Here is a 20518-nt window from a genome sequence, read left to right as displayed (position 1 = left end):
GTAAAAAACTTATTTTCATAGATATGTGCTTACTCTTGCAGGCCTTTCTTTTTGTCACTTCAGATTAAAATATTGAAGGTTTTTAACATAATCACATAAGATGTTGTGACTGTCAGTTATTGTAACTTGGTTACTGTTGCTTTGTGATCAACTAGAATTTCAAGCTGTTTTTCTTTACATTTTGTAATAAGATTTTTTTAACATCTGTGTTAACTTAGGAATTACTTCTTGCACACCTACTTTTTGACATTTTTAGATTTATTTTTTTTGGTAAAGGGCAATGTGCAATATACTAAAATATTTGCTGATGTCAATAAAATTTATATGACAGATCTTTCCCATTGTCTTTCCGTTTGCCTTGTGATAAGGCCTGTGGAAAAATCTATATTTTTCTCTGCAACCCTTTGTCAAAAGCACATCCTATACATTTTTTATCAGCGTTTCAAGATCTATATGATAACTGATATACAAATTTATAAAAAAAAAATTGTACTCTGTGGGGACGTTGCTGACCTCAGCAAAATGTTTAAACCTTTTTATCTCTTTAAGCTCCACACAATGGAGGCAACGTGAAAACAAGTTTCTAAATTAATTTCTTTTGTAGATGGTGACGTCATTAAAATTCACATGACACTTGTTATCCTGTCTGAGTGGATTTTCTTTATCGACTAGTATTATATATTATCATCCAGATTATTAAAATTTCAGCATTGATATCTGCCCAAATGAAGATATATTTCTTTTTGTTTTATATGAGAATTTATCAATTTTATATAAATTATAAGAGCAGCCTAAATCCTGCTATCAAATTTGAGACATTCTAGTCACCTGACTAAAGTGCCTATTAAATGTGAAATTGTATATTTTTAGCTAATCCGTTCCATAAATTTAAAAAGAAATCAGGAAAGTGAAATAGCTTTTATTAAAAGTTTATTTTTTCTTTTATTTAGAAAAGCAACTAAACAAGATGAGCTCAACAAATGCAACATGTCAACCAGTGTTAAGTATAGCTATGCTGCAGCATTATACTATTATACCTTCATTGCTGATAATCTTTGTACTTTATGCTTACGAATATTATAAAACTAGACAAGTTAAAGTTATTGCTCCATTTCTGTTTCTACTGGACAATGATAAGAATCGCTTCATGGTAATACTTGCTTTTGCATCAATGATTGGAGATATTGTGCATCTTTTAATGAACAGTTCCACTGTTCTTGTGTTTCTGCCTGGGGTTATTGGGCAGGCTTTTTGTGGTACTATTTATATTATAGAGATTGGACTGATAAACTTTCCGTTATTTGCTTGTATTAATTCTTCATATGTTGTCATGGCGTATGTTTTTGGTGCATTGTTTACATTGTGGAAATTAATTTTTGTGTTGTTACAGTCTTGTTATTACTCCTGCTCCTTTAATGTTACGGAACTTATTTTGGTAAATGTTATGGAAAACTTACCCAGCATTTTAAGCATGTTGGCTCTTTTTGGAATATTTGTTAAAAATTGTTACATAAATTTGAAGCAAGGAGTGTACTGCAGACCGTTACTGGAGCATAAACTAGTGAACGACTATCAAATTACTTATGTGAAGAAAGCGCTTAATGTCCTTTCAAGAGACGTTGTAGATTTTTATAGCAGCAACTTCCTCAAAAGATTGTACAGCAGATACAGCAAGCCTTGGTTTAAGTTTTCTACTGTGTTTTTATCATCTATCGTGGTTATCGTGATTGTGTATTATTATCTGGCTGTTTTATCCATATATGGTTTCAGTAAAGCAAATGGGATTCTTCTTACTTCACTGGAGTCTAATATCAATTCAACCGAAAACATATACCCAACACTTAAGAAAACAATGGAAGGTTTTTACATTTCATTTTATGTTTCCTTTGCTGTAACTGGAATAGTGTATGGTCTGCTACTGCTTCACTTTATCTATTCACACCGTGCAAATGTGTTAACTCTGTATGCTGGCAAAAAAACTGATATTTCCAAACTTGTTAACTATCGATTAATGGTTTATTACAATTTATTCTTTCCTGGTTATTTGGTTGCATACATGACCTGGGGGATGATTGTTTTTTTCATTGTATTTTTCATTTTGTTCTTCCTGATATATGGATTTATTGTTTTGGCAGTTGATTTTCCATCTGTTCAAGAAGTTGCGGAAAATCTTATAAGGTACCTTGCATCATACTTGCTTATGCCTTTGATAATTTATCTCCTGCAATTACTGCTGGCATACAAAGTTTTCACTGTGAAGCCCTTATCAACAATTGCGATCTATGTAAGAAATTTGAAAATTTACCATATTGCCATGTACTTTTTCTTTTTCTTCAATATCGTTATTGGTGCTGTATCATGCTTATCCAGATCTTTCAAAGCATTTTTGGTCAGCATTTTGTTTCTTGGACGAATTGACCATACCGCAATGATTTCCAAGTTTTTCCAAAAATTTGATAGTGGTTTTTTAGCATACATTGGTTTCTTGCATGTTCAAGCTTCATATAAAAACCCAATTATGAGATATTTTTGTCAAATTTTATTAAATGAATCTTGCAAGAGCGATTCAACTATTTTAGAAGACGGTTATTGTTTGTTCACTGATTCAAGATGTATTGTTCGCAGACAACACATTGTTAACTCAGTTGCTTTTAATCGATGGTTTTTAGCATACACCTTGATAAACAATCCAAGTTTGGTTAAGGAAAGATTCAAGATAGTGAAACCAAGGTTACCAACGATAGTGTGTTGACATAATTTATATATTTTTCAATTAACTTTAAACTATTAAAATAAATATGTAATGTTTTATTCAAACAATTTTGTAAATAATACATAAATGAATGAAATATTGACTAATCATCATAATGCTCAATCATCATAAAACAAACGGCTTGTTGATTTCATATAAAGGAGCTTAAAAAGTTATATAAATCTTTTTATTATTTTAAATTTTTGTTGTTGTTTTCCCAGATATAAGTCTTTACAGTTTAAATACTTATGCAGAATTTAGATACTCAGAAAGAATTGCTTGTATAAATGATAATCAGGGTAAATAAGTAATACCATAATGCTTCCAACCTTAAACCTAAGATTTAGGAAAAAAGTGATTAAGTAAGTATACTTTCACTATTGCCTATGAGGAAGGGGCGTCTATTCGATGGGGGCGTTTATTTAAAAAATGACTGAAAAGGAGGGGCGTCTATTCGATGGGGGTGTTTCATAGAAGGGGGCGTTTATTCGAAACATTACTGAGAATAATAAACTGGATAGGTTAAAACATATTTACATCATCATATACCTTGTTAAACCCCTAAAACAGTGCTTTATTTATTTTAACACACAGTGGCATACATTAATTAGTAGGTTTATCAAAGCTTGTTATGAAGATTAAAAACAAAACAAATCATACACATCTTTTCCAGCTCTTAATCATATGTTACATCTGAAAAAATATATTTTTATGTATAAGGCAGGGTATATAAATCTTAACATATGTCTTTATTTTATTTTTAATTTTCCTGATTAATTTATTTTTTATGAGTGTTTGTACAGGGTTACCACGCCTCCTCATAACTCCTCACATCTCAAATGTCCTCAATTATTTTTTAAATTTAGGTTTTCTTCTCAAATCTCCTCAAAAAAATATGACATTTGGTTATTTTGTATGCTGTTTTTATATTATTTATGTTGAATCACAACAATTTATGGTATGCCTGCAAACATTACTTTTTTTGTTGTGTTTGTATTTGAAGGAAGAGTTCTTAGTTATCTTTTGTAAATAATATTAAGATCTTTGTGTTAACAATTATTAAAGTGTAAATATGTCACCTCCGCCATGTTGTTTTGACAATATGTCAATGTTTACATATAAACTGATCAGATGAAATGTAAAAGATGTGATTATTTTTGTATTGTATATATATCTTTCCAAAATTTTCTTTTTTACATTTTTTCTAAATTTTTGTATTTTTAAAGAAAGGCAAAAAATTTATTGTTTGTTGTTATTTATTGCTAATTTGTCCTTTATAATTGTCTGTGATGTGTGCCCAAAAAATAAATAAATACTTTTTTCTTAATTCAGTATTTACTTATTTATTTAGAGAATAATAGACATCAAAAACATTTTGACAACAAATTTTTACAAACACAAATGCAAATTTTTGTTTTTGAAAAGATTTACTGTGGCAAATAATTGCTGAACAAATAAACTAAGTCACCCACTGTGATATTTCCATAGTTTTGTAACATTTATTTTTACCAAACAAAGAACAACGTATTTTAATCTTGAAAACCAACGCATGACACAAAAACCTTCTTCACTTATAATTATGCATATACCTTGTTGTGTATTTTTATGCCATTTACTTCCTCACACTTTATTTTTTTTCCAGTATAAATAATGAGAAATTAAGGCATGAGATACATTTTTAATTTTATTTTCATTCCACTAAATGGTTTATTGTACCCATATTTTAGACTTGCTTTGTGTCAAAATAAAATTATTAATATACTTTGACTTATTTAAAATAAAAATTGCCTTTAAAATCTAGTTAAGTTTGAGTACTGGTTTTAAATATATAACAATATTATAGAGAGAAAATTAAATTTAACACGCATAATGGCAAGCAGACCTTCATTCAAGTTTCCAATCTATTTCTTACCAGATATTTTCCACAGAGTTCTTCCATTCCATATGGCGAAAGGTAATAATGCTATTATTAAATATTACCTAACTGATACAAAAAAATTAATTCGTTTGTGCCTTATTATAACAGGGTTTTTTATGGACTCATACTAACTGGTTTGGAAAGCCATTATTTAAATAGTGTGACAAAACTGAATTCCATTCAATTTTGAACTATCCTGAAATACAAAAGTAAGTTCCCAAGCAAATGTGTTGTTATATTTTAGACGGGATGTAGTCAGATAATAAATGATTTTGTAATGTAGAATGCAAGTAAGCAAAAAGCTGTACTTTTGATTTTTAGTTTTGTATTGCAACATCAAACTGGTCAGTGTTTGTTGAATATTACACTAATTTAGCAGACGTTTATAACTTTAAGTTTAATTTGTAATACAATAAAAGGATATCTTTCGTGTTATTTTTAAATATGATGCAATGACAGCTAAAAAAAAGGAGCGTGAAATAAACTTTAATGGCTGACTGTAAGTGTTTCTTGATCATTCAACAATTTCGGATGTACATGTTGGTTTGCAAATTGCAAGCTATTATTTTCTTTCTTTATTTCTTATTTAGGCATGCGAGCAATGAGGGGCATTGTTAATAATTGTGATTGTGTTATTGAAATACGAGATGCTAGAGTAAGTTTATATTTTTAGTTTTAGTGTTTTGTATTCTCTTGTCAAAAGGATCAGCACGATTCTTCCTTGGAAAAGACATCGCGTTAACGTCATTTTTTACCTTTCTCTCTGTCTTAAAACATGCAAAGGTATTCATCCTGAAACTATAAGTTGTTGTTATATCCTGTGTTTAATTTGTACCAGCGAAGCAAACAAATATTGTTTGTGGTAATTTTTGTGATAATGTTTGTGATATTGTTTGTAATAATAATAGTAAGTGATAATGTCACATAAATGAACAAATAATATAAAAAGATGTTTAAAAGAGTATTAAAATCGTTCTTTAGAGTAAACATTTGTGAAGTTGGGGAATGTTAAGGGAAATAAATTCGGTCCGACAAGAGTGATTCCACCTTTTAGCAATGCTTTTCAGGGATTTTTACCCAATTGGCAAAATAAAACACCTGAATAGAAGTTTTTTCGCTCTGGCAAAGATAAACTGTTTGATTGGGAAAAATGGAACAGGTGTAAACCTGCCTTTATACCTTCCAAACAAAAGTGTCATCTACAATTTTGCGCTTGTGACCTGCAATCAGTTCCAAAAGGCTGTAGAGCAAGGGACAGGGTTCAAGATTTTCTGACTATATAGTGAATAGAATAACTCCAGGGACAACTGCAATTAGGTTGGTGTTTTCTTTAGGTTCCATTTTCCAGCACCAATCCACAATTTGAGGATTTGTATGCAAATAAACCCAGAATAATACTAATGAACAAAATAGATATTGCTGATGAAAAGAAGACAAAGGTTTGTGTACGCATATTTTTAAATATTAATAAATCCAATATGAAAGGGTGCAAGGGAAAGTAGCTGTTGAAATCACTGTGATATGTTTTTGATTAAAAAACTGCACTGATGTGTGAAAAACATTGAAACAAAACTGGATTATCAAAACTAGTTCATAAGCTAAATTAATTGGTTTGTGCGCCTCACTGTACCAAAGTCATTTACATCTTTGCATATTATGTCAAGTGGAAAAGGTATCAGTTGTTTTTTCACATTCAAAAGGCCTACTAAATAAACTTACAGAGCTCATCAAAAATACAGACACAGAAACAAATTTGATTTAAAAATCTCTGTTATAATGCCTGTATACGTCTGTTCGTCCATCTGTCTGTCACGCAAAATGGTAGCCTAGCTGCGACGGGCGAACCCGTGGATTTTTCCACGAGCTAACGACTAGTTTTATAATAATATGCTAACTGTGTCTGTATGAGGCTATTCCGCCATCATTTCTTTACCTTAAAAATAAGGAACAACATTAACACACATTATACTGGCAATTTATATTCACAGCCTGTAGATTTTAATTTTTTTATATATGTACACATCAATAATTAAAATTTGCGGCTTATAGTGTCCTGGTACCTTCTTAATTACAAATATACTTGTTTTATTTTTTAAATTTGTTTAGGAAATTTCAAATAAAATATTGAAGGATGATGATGCTGATGCAGTATTGTTTAGTAACTGCAACGCTCGATTTAATCATGCTATTAAACAGGTACAATGTTGCTCTCGCTCACAGTTGCTGCAGTAGTGAATAAGTTAAGCTGATGCTCTGTTGTTAGCTAGGTCTTTGTTTCTATTTCATGCACTTTATTTAAGACTAGATATTATAAAAATTGAAAACCTGACATCGATGTGAAAGGTGGTGCCCAATTTAGAATAGTAATTTAAAATAATAATTTAGAAAGTTAAAAATGTTTTTGTTTTGACGTAGTCTTGTTTTACCTTTGTTTAGAAAGTTATTGCATTTATTTTATTTTCAGGTTATGCCAGTGTTAAAGCAGATTTTTACAGAACAAAATAGAGTCAAATCTGAACAGGTAATTGTTATATATATCTCAGTTGCTTTAATACACCTTGTTTTATTAAAACAATTTAAGGCTGAATTTAAGAAAAGGCAAATAGTCCCAGCAATGGCTTTGTACTATACTTTTTAATTTATAACGCACATTAAAATAATAAAAAAAGTGGTCAAAATATCAGTACAAAATGAGAGCAGACACCACACGTAAAATTATAATCTTTGGTTAAAGTGAAAATTCTTGTTTCTTATATAAAATAGATTACATCTTCCCCAAATTTTCTATCTTGTTGTTATAATGTGAGACACGTGTGAAGGGATTGTTGCTATTTCAGCCACTAAAATTTGATATATATCCAATGTCTTTATAGTGTGAGACACCTGTGAAAGGATTGCATGAACGACAGTATAAAGTAATTGTTTGTGGAATTCCTAATGTTGGAAAGTCATCATTTATAAACTCTGCGAGACGCCATTTTATGTCAAAAGGTAAAAATTTCTTATCACAATGTTTTGTGTTATCCTTGGCGTAAATATTTCACATAAAACGCTTATTGTATATATAAGTTTAAGTAAAACAATTAAAAGTAAAATTGGCAAAAAAAGTTCGCACAAAATGAATTTTACCAATAATAGTGCTCGTTACATAGTCCCCATATTAATATTTCCGTATTCTGTCTATCAGTCAAAAGGATGTCATGCGAATCAGACGGGAAATGTTAAAACCACAAATAACAAATGCTATATATTTTCCAACTTTTGGAATTGCTCACGCGTAGTAAGCCACTCATGAGCCCTGATTGTTACAAATAACCAATCATTAATCATTATGGTGTTAAGCTTTAGAGGCCCCTTTTGTTGACCTTTTGCATGTCACAATAATTACATAATCATACTTTCTAGCTATGTTGATAATTCTTAATTATTTTGGCCAGCTGCTCAGCTAAAAAGTAAAATTGGTTATAGGTTGGCTGCAACAAACATTTCAGATGGTTAATTAATGCTTTTGTATGTTTAATATACTTAGTTATACTTTGAACATTGTGTTAAAGTTGGATGAAGGTCTAATTGATACAATAACAGGCATTATTTAGGTCGTAATGCACCAGCCTGTGATACTTTTACTGCGAGTTATTTTTGGGGCTTTCACAACAACTTATTCCACATAATAAAAATGGTGGGTGATAGTTTTAACTAGATTGTTAACGACAGGGATTTTTATTTAAAACAACACTCATACTTACACACTACCTATATGTACGGAATGTTTTACTTTCACTTTAGCACTCAACATGTGGTTCACCGTGGGGTTACCCAGCTAGCTTACTTTAATTGGTGAAGCTTTTATGTCAATGCAAATACACCTGTAAAGCTATTTGGTGAAAATAATTCTTATTTACATATTTCCAACACTATTTACTATCCTGAGAGTGTGGTGCTGGTTCACAACTTGTCATTATCTATGTCCGAAATGGTCAATTACAACATTACATAATGTCTAACTACTGGTCACTTGGATTTGTTTCTTTTATTCTTCTTGAAATACGTTTAAGATTGCGCTGAATTTCGGTTTTTAATCTGATGTGGTAAATTATCTGGCCACCGCACTGATATTGATAATGTTAATTTACTTTGTAATTGTTAAAACGGGTAAAATAATTTAGAGAAAAAAAGCATCATTTGTAACCAAGCTATAAAAAAACAAGTCTTTTTTTTACCTTAAGTTGATGTCCAAAGTTTAGAACAGGTTACAATTATCGTATAGGAGTAAAATAAAATGACTTTAGAATCTTTCTTTAATCCCTCTGATATATCAAAAAAGGTTTATATCAAATGTTGTTCATAGCCAAAATGTTGTTCATAGTGAATGTTGTTCATAGCGAATGTTGTTCCTGGCAAATGTTGTTCATAGCGAATGTCATTTAGAGCGAATGTTATTGAGAGCGTATGTTGTTCATAACTAATGTTGTTCATAGTGAATGTTGTTCATAGCGAATTTTGTTCATAGCAAAAATGTTGTTCATAGCAAATGTTGTTCATAACAAGTGTTGTTCATGGCGAATGTTGTTCATAGCGAATGTTGTTAATAGCGAATGTTGTTCATAGTAAATGTTGTTCAGAGTAAATGTTGTTCAGAGTAAATGTTGTTCAGAGTAAATGTTGTTCAGAGTAAATGTTGTTCAGAGTAAATGGTGTTCAGAGTATATTTTGTTCAGAGCAAATGTTGGTCATAGCGAATGTTGTTTAGAGTATATTTTGTTCAGAGTAAATGTTGTTCAGAGTAAATGTTGTTCATAGTAAATAGTGTTCAGGGTAAATGTTGTTCAGAGTAAATGTTGTTCAGAGTAAATGGTGTTCAGAGTATATTTTGTTCAGAGTAAATGGTGTTCAGAGTAAATGGTGTTCAGAGTAAATGGTGTTCAGAGTATATTTTGTTCAGAGTAAATGTTGTTCAGAGTAAATGTTGTTCAGAGTAAATGTTGTTCAGAGTAAATGTTGTTCATAGTAAATAGTGTTCAGGGTAAATGTTGTTTATAGCGAATGTTGTTCATAGCGAATGTTGTTCATAGCGAATGTTGTTCATAGCGAATGTTGTTCATAGCGAATGTTGTTCATAGCGAATGTTGTTTAGAGTAAATGTTGTTCAGAGTAAATGGTGTTCAGAGTAAATGTTGTTCAGAGTAAATGTTGTTCAGAGTAAATGGTGTTCAGAGTAAATGGTGTTCAGAGTAAATGGTGTTCAGAGTAAATGGTGTTCAGAGTAAATGTTGTTCAGACCAAATGTTGTTCAGAGCAAATGTTGTTTAGAGTATATTTTGTTCAGAGTAAATGGTGTTCAGATGTTACTGTTTATGTTACTGTTGAAAACAAATGTTCTCTTTTTTATTTACAAGCTTAACAAAGCGAGGTTAGATAACCTTATAATTTGCATCTTGGAAAGCGTAAAAGGGTTTGCAGAAACAATTTTAACCACTCTTTACTATGTAATATGCTTTTTTCCACATGCAGGAGGAAAAGCTACTCCCGTTGGTAAAAAGCCTGGTGTAACACGATCTGTCATGCAATCTATAAAAGTAAGTTGTTTTTCCTGTTTGATATATGGTTTGTTTGATGTACTGCAGGTTTTTAGTGGTATTTGTACTTGTTTTTTTTTTTTTGAATCTATGAGACCACTATCTTAACGTGCATTAAACTAACTTTTATGGTAATACTTAATACTTTTGTTAATTCTAGATGTCTCAATCTCCCAGAATTTTATTGCTCGACACTCCAGGTATTATTAAGAATAGTTTTTCTATGCAACGTTTTTAATGCTGGAAGAACTGATTTCATCGCAGAATAAATGTTTATATCAATGTTATTTTGTGTTATGTAGGTATGTCATATCCGGAAGTACAAGAAAGTATGACCGGAATCAAGTTGGCATTAACCGGTATGTTAGCTATTGTATAACAAAACACTTTCAGACAAGTTTGACAAACTTGATTTTACATACAGTGAAAAAAACTTTTTGCTTGCATTTTTATGGAGGTAAATTTGTAAGGATTCAAATTTGCATAGACAATTTTAGGCTTACCTTCTCCGCAAGTAATAATTGACCGATACTATTGTTACCCGCGGGAAAGGCTGGCCTGAAATTTTATATCTTAGCATAGTCATAAGAAAAAGAGTCTGGTGAATCGCGTGGCTCTATTGTTTATGTTTTTGTTAGCAGAATATACCTAGTACCCAGTGCTTTGACTGCACGCTGGTTAGTTACTGTAAGCATAGGATTAACAAACATTTAAACAGAATTATCTTTAACATGACTGGCAAAAATTGCTCTATATACGGTTGCACAGTTTCACAAAGAGCTAAATATATAGGTCTATCTATTTTTAAAGTTCCTGCTGGTGAGAATCAATTTGACAAGTCGTGGAGAGAAAAGTTAGTTGCTGTTGTGATAAAAGATAGGGAAGTTGATCATGCTCTAAGGGATAGAACTCAAAGAAAGAAAATATATATTTGTGAAAAGCAACTCAGCGAAAATCAAATGAATCGTAATCACTCTAGCAGAACTCTACTATCCCTACAATAAACCTTCCTATCAAAAGTTTTCCTTCATCCTCCACATCTTCTAAGCCTCGTCAATCAGCACAATCTATTTTGCAGAAAAAAATTGAACCATTGGAAAATGTCATTACTGATCGGTACAAGTCATTTACAGATTTTATTTCTAAAACTCAGTTGTTGAAATTAGTCTACAGGTGATTGTGCTTTTCTTGCCTGTCATGATGCTATCCACTCAGTTCCAAAGTTTGAGATATATGTTGGTAATAATCTTGTTTTCACTGTTCGTGTTTTTTTACCGTCCGTTCCTGCTAAACATGACATTCTCATTCACTGAAACTTAATACAATTACATATTTAACAAGATTAATTATGGATTTAAAATTATGCCCAGGTTTGACCACTTTGCTCGTAGCTGTCTTGAGCACTGTGTTCCTAAAGTATTTAACATCAAGGATAGCACTAGTGCACCTCTTCATCAAAGCAAATGGTATCGATCTCCAAATTGCATAGTTCTTATTCCACCTTCTTCTGAAAAATGATTGAAATGTGTTAGGTCGGAATCAAAAGAAAGCCTAAGTTTGAAAAGGAAAAGGGACAATTTAATTTCACCTGCCAAACTTAAAGCACCAATTTCCATGACTTTTCCAGAACGAATCATAAAAACCCTTCAAAGTCATCGGTTGGAAAATAAAGAATTAATGAAGAGTTAAATAAAATGCAAGATGAAATTTCCACTTGTGCAGTTCCAGTCAAAAAACGTCTTGGTGAAGATTTCATAAAAATTATGTCAACAACTAGTCGCAAGATATCACCATTCATGAAATGTTTTTGGGAAGACCAGCAGAAATATTTATCATCATCGAAAACTGATGTTCGCTATCATCCTATGATCATTCGTTACTGCTTGGGTTTAGCTGCAAAATCCCCTGCCTTTTATGATGATATTTGTGTTGATGATAAAAAAGACAGTGGTTTCTTGGTTCTTCCTAGTAGACGTCGTTTAAGGGACTATAAGAACTATATTTGTCCAAAACAGGGCTTTAACAAAGACGTTATCCAGGAATTGTGTAATATGGTCTTCAAATTACAACCACATGAGAAATATGCAATATTATTAATGGATGAAATGAAAATTCAAGAAAGTCTTGTGTGGGATAAGCATAATGGTGATCTTATCGGTTTTGTTGACCTTCGTGATATTGATCTAAATTATGTTGCGTTGGAAAAGATTGATGAAATTGCATATCATGTTTTTCTCGTGAGAAGCACTGTAAATCCTTTAAATTTTCATTTGCAAATTTTGCTACTACCAATATCACATCAATTCAATTGTTTCTTCTTTTTTAGAAAGCGGTTGGCATACTGGAGGATAACTGTGACATAAAAGTTGTTGGTGTCAGAAGTGACGGACCGATGAATGTACCATGTGCCTAAACATGACCCGTGTAGCTGACATTAATGCAGAAGTTGACGTAACATACCACACCACACAATGTTATGGCGGATGAACAACGGTACATCTACTTCATCTCAGATCCACCACACTTAATTAAAACAGCCCGGAATTGCCTGAGTAATTCTCTTGCAGGAAGATGTACCAGAAATATGTGAAATGATGGATGTTATACCACCTGTAACCATATTTCAAAGTTATTCCTTGATGACTTAGACTGTGGAATACATCTTGTTCCTGAAATAACAAATGACCACATCAAACTCACACCATATTTAGTCATGAATGTACGTCTGGCAGCACAAGTGTTAAGCGAATCTGTCTTTAACCCTCTTCAATTGTATAGACCACCAAAAGCTAAAGCAACTGCCAAATATTGTAATATGTTCGACCAATTTTTTGACTGTCTCAACGTCAAGAATACCAAAGAAGCAGCAATTAAACGTAAAGCATTTCTTAAACCGTACACATCTGTTGATGATGAAAGATTCTTATGGTTGACCGAAACATTTCTTGGATAATTCAAAACATGGCCTGGTAATTGCTGATAGGCCTGGTAATTTTACAGATAATGTTAGAGCAAATATGTTTATCTCATGGAAAACCTACCAAGGAATTAAAATCACTGTCCATTCTACTGTTGAATTAATCCAGTATTTAATTAATAATGGAGTTCCATATGTACTGACAGAAAGATTTTGTCAAGATCCCCTTGAAAACTACTTTGGTCGTCAACGTGCAATTGGTCATAGAAAAGATAACCCGTGATTTTGGTCATAATGACAACAAAATTAAAACACAAAAATGTTCCGACCCATAGCTGGTAACTGTCACGAAATTGATACTGAAACAGTGCCATGCCGTAAGAGCAATTAAACACACTTGGAAGAAAAAAGAAACTGAAAACGGTTATTTTTATAGCCACACATTTATAAAAAACATTAAATTGGCTTAATAAGCAAGAACAAGCACTGTATTTCAAATGATGACAGGTAATATCATTTTAAGGCTTTTATCTGCTTAACACAAACATTAATAAAAAATATTTTAAAATACCTTAAAACCTATATACACTACCTGGACCTTTTTGTAGACGTCTATAATTATTTATTATACCATGTGCCAAAATAATATTGTTTTAAAATTTGTTGCTATAACAATAGCAGTTTCAACAGGTTTATAGTCACTGTTCTGGACTCTTAGTGTCAATGTCTATCTGAAAGATTGCTTGAAAATTTCTTGATTTCAGTGCGTAGAGATCGAGCTTTTTTCTGTTTTGATGCAATTTTGTGGAGCTCACATTTATCTTTCACAAATGAAAAAACACGAACACGAACATAAAGCATGATGAAATGCTCAAGTAAGTGCATTGCTAATTCTTTTGTGACTTTTTCAGTTGAGTATGATGTTTTTTTGTTGTAATTACAAACCACAACAGGGTTCTCAAGCAGGTCTGAAACAATTTTATTGCTATCAATTGTCGCAGCACGAACTTCAAGTTCTGCACAACAAAAAATCATGATCATCGGTTACTGACCATAACCCTCCTTGATATTTACTAAATCGGAATTTTTATCGTCTTCCACAAGACACGATTTTCCAGCTAATAAGATGTCCAAACTTTGAACTCCAAGCATACTTCTTGATTTTTTTTTTGATCTCCTAATGTGACGATATAGGGTACTAAATACATAACCACTTACATACCAGTAGAAAATAAAATGAAGAGAAGATGCAACGGAGACAACAAGGAAACATCAGAGGAATTTATCGCATCAACATTCCTACCCTTCGTACCAGGTACCAGCGAGATCCTTCGTCGAGTTTTAAGGCAACACAAGATCAAATGCATTCTTACCTCAAAGACACCCTAAGAAGCACTTTGTCTAAACCAAAAGACAAAATAAACCTGGAAGGACAAAGCAATGTTGTTTACGAAATCCCGTCTAAAGATTGTGATGCAGTGTATATAGGCGAAACAAAAAGAAAGTTTAAGCAACGAGTACAAGAACATATGCGCGCAGTGAGAAACGGAGATGTGAAGAAAAACGAAATTGCGGACCACAGCTGGAGCAGAAGTCATCAGTTTAATTGAGATGAGAAGAAAATCATTGACAGAGAATCCAGAACAACTGCCAGGAAGATTAAAGAAAGTATCAACAGTGTAGAACGTAACAAACACATAAACAGCATCTCGTATCAACTTCCTGAGATTTGGTTACCAGCCCTACAGAAAAAGTAGTTACCTACATCTAGGTCCGAAAATGTTAGTTACTGTAATTAACTGTAATTATCAGCTCATTTCTGATTGGTTAATTTTTTTATGAATTTTGATCCTCTGCAATTATATAAATACATGCGCAACATCATTTTACTTTGCCCGTTGATGGGAGAAGGATCTCCCGAAACGTCGCCTACTAAACTATCTTGTTTAAGAAATGATAAACTTTCCACAGTAATATGAATACTGAACAGACAAACCGAAATAATATCTTCAATAATATTAAATTATGTTTCTTTTTTTGGGTGAAAAATTCACATGGAAAGAAAATTCTACAATGTTTTCTTTTACAGTTAAATTAGTGAGACGAGCAAGTACGTTATTAACCACTTCAAAACCAAGGAGAATAGAGCTTCGATTTGATGAATTTCTGAAAACAATATTTTCAAACACAGATTTGTAGAAGACCGGGTAAGACTTTTCAGCATCACCTTTAAAACTACCAATCACATCTCTGATAAAACTATAGGAAAAGTTTGTATCGTCGTTTGTAATAACATAATTGACACAATTCATTTCTGGTCTTCTCACATTCTTTAGAAAGTTTACTTGCACTTAATTGGGTGTACTTTTTGAAGTATAACGGTTGGAGCTTGGTTTCAGCAGTAGTGAGGCTGTCGTCATTTAACTGGTTTTGTGGCTGACGATGTTTCGCATTTTCGGTGTCTTGTGATTCCCCGTTTTGTTTTGCATGTTTTGAAGCATATATCACAGGAAAAACTACTTTCAGAAGGGTCGTCAACTATTTCTTCAACAATTTCGGATAATTCTTTAGTTAAATCACTATTTTTCTCTAATAAATCTTCATCAATAACAGCCAAGATTGCATCAAAATCATATTCAACAAAGTAATACTCCCCAATAGCAGCCTTTATTGATAATTCTGTGCAGTCTTGAATCGGCCACCTTGATTTAGGAAACATATCTGCTTGTGAACAATAGGACGGCCCTTAATTACCAGACTAACTCTTTTTCTTATGACTATGATTTTAGTTAGTCAATTCACACGAAATAACATTGAACAAGATAAGATTAAAAAAACTAGGTAAATGGTATGTAAGTTTTACTTCTGTGGCATTGAATAACTTATTTCTCCAGGAACATTTCCCGATCACGTGATTGGAGAAGAAGTAATTGCTGACTACTTGCTTTATGCGCTCAACAAACAAAAGAACACCAGGTTAGCCTTGATACTAGTCATCGGTTTATGTTAATATAGTAATATTGACCACAGGATAAACCAACTTAAACAAGAAGCCCTGGGGGCTCTAAGAATTTCCGCTCGCTACAAAAATATTTGATGACAACCTGCTAATTCGTTGTGTTATTGTGCCAAACATTCGAAGAGGTTTGGTGCATGAAGCTCTGAAGATAAAGCACACAAGTGACATCATATCTTACAACAAACGCAAACAAAACGAAACGTGTCATAATAAACTCATATTTTAAAAGAAAATGCTAAAAAAAAATATAGCCTATCATTCATGGTTGAAAGTCTTGCTATTGAAATGTTTATGGTCTTAAACGGCATTTAGTTGACAAAAAATCAAAATTTTGATGCCACCATCATGTTCAGCATACCTTTTTTATTAACTGTGGCAATTTTTTGTCAAAAATAAAGTAGTTTTAATTTTTGGACCAATTTTGGCCTAAAATGACATTTAGGTAACAAAAAATCAGAGGAACGTGAAATTCCAGGGTCGATTTTTTCTCAAAAAATGCTCCAAAAGAAAAAAACGACGATTTTAAAGAATTTCCTACGCCTTCGGGCGCGGAAAGTCAATAACATCTGGTTAGTCTAAAACCATATATCGATAATCGGTAAAGGAACTTCAAAAACATCATGTTAACTTCAATGCTAATATGTTGAGTATGAAAGAACTTAAGTTGGAATTTGTTGGTTTATAACGAATTAATATGCGGCATGACTTAATTTATTACACTTTTTCTTGTATTTGTCAACAATCTTTTTTCTCTTGTTTTTACCTCCCTGTTTGTACTTTATTTTTTATAGATATCTAAACATTTATTACACTTTTTCTTGTATTTGTCAACAATCTTTTTCTCTTGTTTTTACCTCCCTGTTTGTACTTTATTTTTTATAGATATCTAAAGATTTTTTACACTTTTTCTTGTATTTGTCAACAATCTTTTTCTCTTGTTTTTACCCCCCTGTTTGTACTTTATTTTTTATAGATATGTAAAGATTTATTACACTTTTTCTTGTATTTGTCAACAATCTTTTTCTCTTGTTTTTACCCCCCTGTTTGTACTTTATTTTTTATAGATATGTAAAGATTTATTACACTTTTTCTTGTATTTGTCAACAATCTTTTTCTCTTGTTTTTACCTCCCTGTTTGTACTTTATTTTTTATAGATATCTAAAGATTTTTTACACTTTTTCTTGTATTTGTCAACAATCTTTTTCTCTTGTTTTTACCCCCCTGTTTGTACTTTATTTTTTATAGATATGTAAAGATTTATTACACTTTTTCTTGTATTTGTCAACAATCTTTTTCTCTTGTTTTTACCCCCCTGTTTGTACTTTATTTTTTATAGATATCTAAACATTTATTACACTTTTTCTTGTATTTGTCAACAATCTTTTTCTCTTGTTTTTACCCCCCTGTTTGTACTTTATTTTTTATAGATATGTAAAGATTTATTACACTTTTTCTTGTATTTGTCAACAATCTTTTTCTCTTGTTTTTACCTCCCTGTTTGTACTTTATTTTTTATAGATATGTAAAGATTTATTACACTTTTTCTTGTATTTGTCAACAATCTTTTTCTCTTGTTTTTACCCCCCTGTTTGTACTTTATTTTTTATAGATATGTAAAGATTTATTACACTTTTTCTTGTATTTGTCAACAATCTTTTTCTCTTGTTTTTACCTCCCTGTTCGTACTTTATTTTTTATAGATATCTAAACATTTATTACACTTTTTCTTGTATTTGTCAACAATCTTTTTCTCTTGTTTTTACCTCCCTGTTCGTACTTTATTTTTTATAGATATCTAAAGATTTATTACACTTTTTCTTGTATTTGTCAACAATCTTTTTCTCTTGTTTTTACCTCCCTGTTTGTACTTTATTTTTTATAGATATCTAAACATTTATTACACTTTTTCTTGTATTTGTCAACAATCTTTTTCTCTTGTTTTTACCCCCCTGTTTGTACTTTATTTTTTATAGATATGTAAAGATTTATTACACTTTTTCTTGTATTTGTCAACAATCTTTTTCTCTTGTTCTTACCTCCCTGTTTGTACTTTATTTTTTATAGATATCTAAAGATTTTTTACACTTTTTCTTGTATTTGTCAACAATCTTTTTCTCTTGTTTTTACCCCCCTGTTTGTACTTTATTTTTTATAGATATGTAAAGATTTATTACACTTTTTCTTGTATTTGTCAACAATCTTTTTCTCTTGTTCTTACCTCCCTGTTTGTACTTTATTTTTTATAGATATCTAAAGATGTGTGCGCTAAAAGAACCGTGCGACGATTTTGAAAAAGTGATATACTCACTAGCTGAACAGAGAGATCTCATAAGGGGTACGTTAGTTACCTTACTTGATATTCCTGAAATGTCTTCATTGAGTACAAGTGTCTTGTGACGAAGGTAAACACTGAGTGGGTGTAAGCTAGGGCATCATCAGATAAACACCCCTTAAAAAAGACGGGATTTTAATAATTGGACGGATGTCGAAGAAGAACATTGAAAATAGGGTGTTAGGCCTATAAGGGGTGTCTAAAATGGGGAGTGTTAACTAGGGAATTCAAAAAAGTCTAACTAAAACTATTTCACATGCACGGCTAAAAAAATGATTTTGCTTTTGACCGAAGTATATTCAATTTAAAAAAATGTTAGATGAACTGTTGTAAGTAACCGCTACTTACGTTGGTGACGTAACTATACTGTTTTAATTTTAGATTCTCGACCAGATTACCGACGTTGTTCGATATTGTTAATACAAGCTTTCAGAAATGGAAGGTTTGGTCGTATTACTCTCGACGAAACGTAAAACGTCGCACTTACGATAGATCATCTGTTACGGTTGATCGAGTTGTGCTACTCCGACGAAACGTGAAACCTCACTGTTACCATTTATCGTGTCACATTCAACAAAAAGTAAAACGTCACTGTTACGATAGATTGTGTTACGCTCAATAAAATATGAAGCGCCAAAATTACGATTCATCGTGTCACACTGAACAAAACGTGAAACGTCACTGTTACGATAAATCCTGTTACGCTCAAAGAAAAGTGAAACGTTACTGTTACGATTGGTTGTGTTACTCTGTACGATTCGTAAAACTTTATCTTGTACATGTAATCATGGTTCGAAGTTCAGTTGAAATTTCACCATTCATTGTCAAGCCATTATCCAGGCCTGCAACAGCCTATAAATACTTCGCCTGTGAATGCGTTGCTATAGTATAAGCGTACTTACAAAGTAGGGCGCCTGCTTAAAGTCGAGCATTTTTAAATTATACCCCACATTTCGCCGTCTAATTGGCTTCATGAAAAATACCCCTAAGGCCAATCTTTTGGCCTGACTTTGGGCAGGAATAAAGCCACCCAAAGTAGGGCATTTTAATAATGACAACTTTTGACTGACCGCTCAACTTTGTGTGTTCATTTTAGGTAATTGATTCAGTAGGAAACTTTCAGAAAACGTTTTAATAACTCCTTATTGCTTTGTTATATGGCTATGCTACTTACTGAGTTTCAATATTTACCTATTAGACACTTGCAGGCTAAATATTTAGATCCCATACCCTTCAGAGGCTTTGATATTGGCCATTACTCGAAACTACCCCTAAAAATCTCTATAAAATCCTTATAATGGGGAAAATATAATAACTCCTGTTAGGATTATCATTAGAACTTGAAACTTGCAACACAACCTTGTTTCATCAAGAAGAATCATTTTTCATAATTCGGACACGTGACCAATCCGATTTCCCGATTTTGTCGGGTTTTACCCGAAAATCAGAAAAAACGGATTCTCGGGCATTTTTTTGCAATTTTTAATGCGATCCATGTAAAAACCCGAATATATGTTAAATAACTTTTATTAAGCTTTCAGAAACTTCAAACAGAATATAAAAATTTGCTCTAGAACAAAAGTAATTCAATTTTATGCAGATACTGGCATTTTTAACAAATTTAAAGCTTCTGGTGACTTCACAGAAAATGTCTTTACGAAAGCAAAAATTTATTGTTGCCATTTTGTTCCTTTTATGACTTACTATAAGTGTGCCAAGTTTGATTCAATTTGAACAACCCTATGAAAAGTTATTGAGTCATAGTATAGGTCATAGTATGTTTGAAAAACCGCGGACCGAATAGGGTTAAACTCATTTTTCTGGCATTCTGTCAACACGTACGGAAGAATATACCTGGGTACTAGCTTTTAAATTGTTCAGGAAAGTAGAAACAGATTTTGGCTAGCCAGGATTTTATCGGTACCTTTGACTTGTTTCATAAAAAAACGACACAAAATAATTATGCTTAAAGTAATTCTGGACAAAAAATGCACAAGCGTTGC

The 20518-nt window shown here is 32.0% G+C and overlaps 1 protein-coding gene across 6 annotated transcripts; it reads left to right on the top strand.

The window, feature by feature from the left end:
- The first annotated feature begins 951 nt into the window (after positions 1-951).
- Positions 952-16679, top strand: LOC130629499 (mitochondrial ribosome-associated GTPase 1-like). Of its 6 annotated transcripts, XM_057442731.1 has the most exons (9): positions 2774-4706; positions 5261-5325; positions 6005-6109; positions 6777-6866; positions 7135-7191; positions 7544-7661; positions 10182-10246; positions 10407-10605; positions 16058-16679. In XM_057442731.1, exons 1-8 carry the CDS (start codon positions 4622-4624, stop codon positions 10482-10484), a joined length of 663 nt encoding a protein of 220 aa, XP_057298714.1. In that variant the 5' UTR covers positions 2774-4621; the 3' UTR covers positions 10485-10605; positions 16058-16679. The 6 variants fall into 6 exon arrangements, with proteins under 6 accessions (XP_057298712.1, XP_057298714.1, XP_057298713.1 ...); XM_057442734.1 differs by lacking the exon at positions 16058-16679 and adding an exon at positions 4779-4879 and having other exon boundaries at positions 4598-4706; positions 10182-11186; XM_057442732.1 differs by lacking the exon at positions 16058-16679 and adding an exon at positions 4992-5169 and having other exon boundaries at positions 4601-4706; positions 10182-11186.
- The last annotated feature ends 3839 nt before the right edge of the window (positions 16680-20518 follow it).

The sequence above is a fragment of the Hydractinia symbiolongicarpus genome, chromosome 2 (assembly GCF_029227915.1).
Source record: "Hydractinia symbiolongicarpus strain clone_291-10 chromosome 2, HSymV2.1, whole genome shotgun sequence".
NCBI classification, from domain to species: domain Eukaryota; kingdom Metazoa; phylum Cnidaria; class Hydrozoa; order Anthoathecata; family Hydractiniidae; genus Hydractinia; species Hydractinia symbiolongicarpus.
Note: the sequence above shows the minus strand (reverse complement) of the source record. Positions and strands in the feature narration are given on the sequence as shown.